Source organism: Ailuropoda melanoleuca, unplaced genomic scaffold (genome assembly GCF_002007445.2).
Source record: "Ailuropoda melanoleuca isolate Jingjing unplaced genomic scaffold, ASM200744v2 unplaced-scaffold58070, whole genome shotgun sequence".
In the NCBI taxonomy this organism is placed as follows: domain Eukaryota; kingdom Metazoa; phylum Chordata; class Mammalia; order Carnivora; family Ursidae; genus Ailuropoda; species Ailuropoda melanoleuca.
Window position 1 is genome coordinate 1 of NW_023231693.1, and position 896 is coordinate 896.

Here is an 896-nt window from a genome sequence, read left to right on the forward strand (position 1 = left end):
ATGGACGTGTAGAAATAATTGCCAACGACCAAGGTAACCGGATTACTCCCTCCTATGTGGCATTCACTCCAGAAGGGGAGCGTCTCATAGGTGATGCTGCAAAGAACCAGCTGACATCCAATCCTGAAAATACAGTATTTGATGCGAAACGTCTGATCGGACGCACATGGAATGACCCCTCTGTACAGCAGGACATCAAATATTTGCCTTTCAAGGTAATTGAAAAGAAAACCAAACCATACATTCAAGTCGACATTGCTGACCAGAGCAAGTCATTTGCCCCTGAAGAGATCTCTGCAATGGTCCTAACAAAAATGAAGGAAACCGCTGAAGCATATCTCGGGAGGAAGGTTACACATGCTGTTGTTACAGTGCCAGCCTATTTCAATGATGCTCAGCGCCAAGCTACCAAAGATGCGGGTACCATTGCTGGACTTAATGTAATGAGAATCATCAATGAACCGACTGCTGCAGCCATTGCATATGGGCTGGACAAGAAAGACGGTGAAAAGAACATCCTTGTCTTTGATTTGGGTGGTGGTACCTTTGATGTGTCCCTCCTTACTATTGACAATGGTGTCTTTGAGGTTGTGGCGACAAACGGTGACACTCACCTGGGAGGAGAAGACTTTGACCAGCGTGTTATGGAGCACTTCATCAAACTGTACAAGAAAAAGACTGGCAAGGATGTCCGTAAAGACAACCGAGCAGTGCAGAAGCTGCGTCGGGAAGTTGAAAAGGCGAAGAGGGCCCTGTCGGCCCAGCATCAGGCCAGGATTGAAATAGAGTCCTTCTTTGAGGGAGAGGATTTCTCTGAAACATTAACTCGTGCCAAGTTTGAGGAACTTAATATGGATCTCTTCCGTTCCACCATGAAGCCGGTTCAGAAGGTTCTG

The 896-nt window shown here is 46.7% G+C and overlaps 1 protein-coding gene across 1 annotated transcript; it reads left to right on the forward strand.

The window, feature by feature from the left end:
- Nucleotides 1-5: 5 nt before the first annotated feature.
- On the forward strand, nt 6-890 carry LOC117799823 (endoplasmic reticulum chaperone BiP-like; the record flags this gene model as incomplete). The annotated part of the gene is made up of 1 exon (XM_034652325.1): nt 6-890. A coding segment is annotated over one exon (885 nt), but the record flags the coding sequence as incomplete, so codon positions are not given.
- Nucleotides 891-896: the final 6 nt, after the last annotated feature.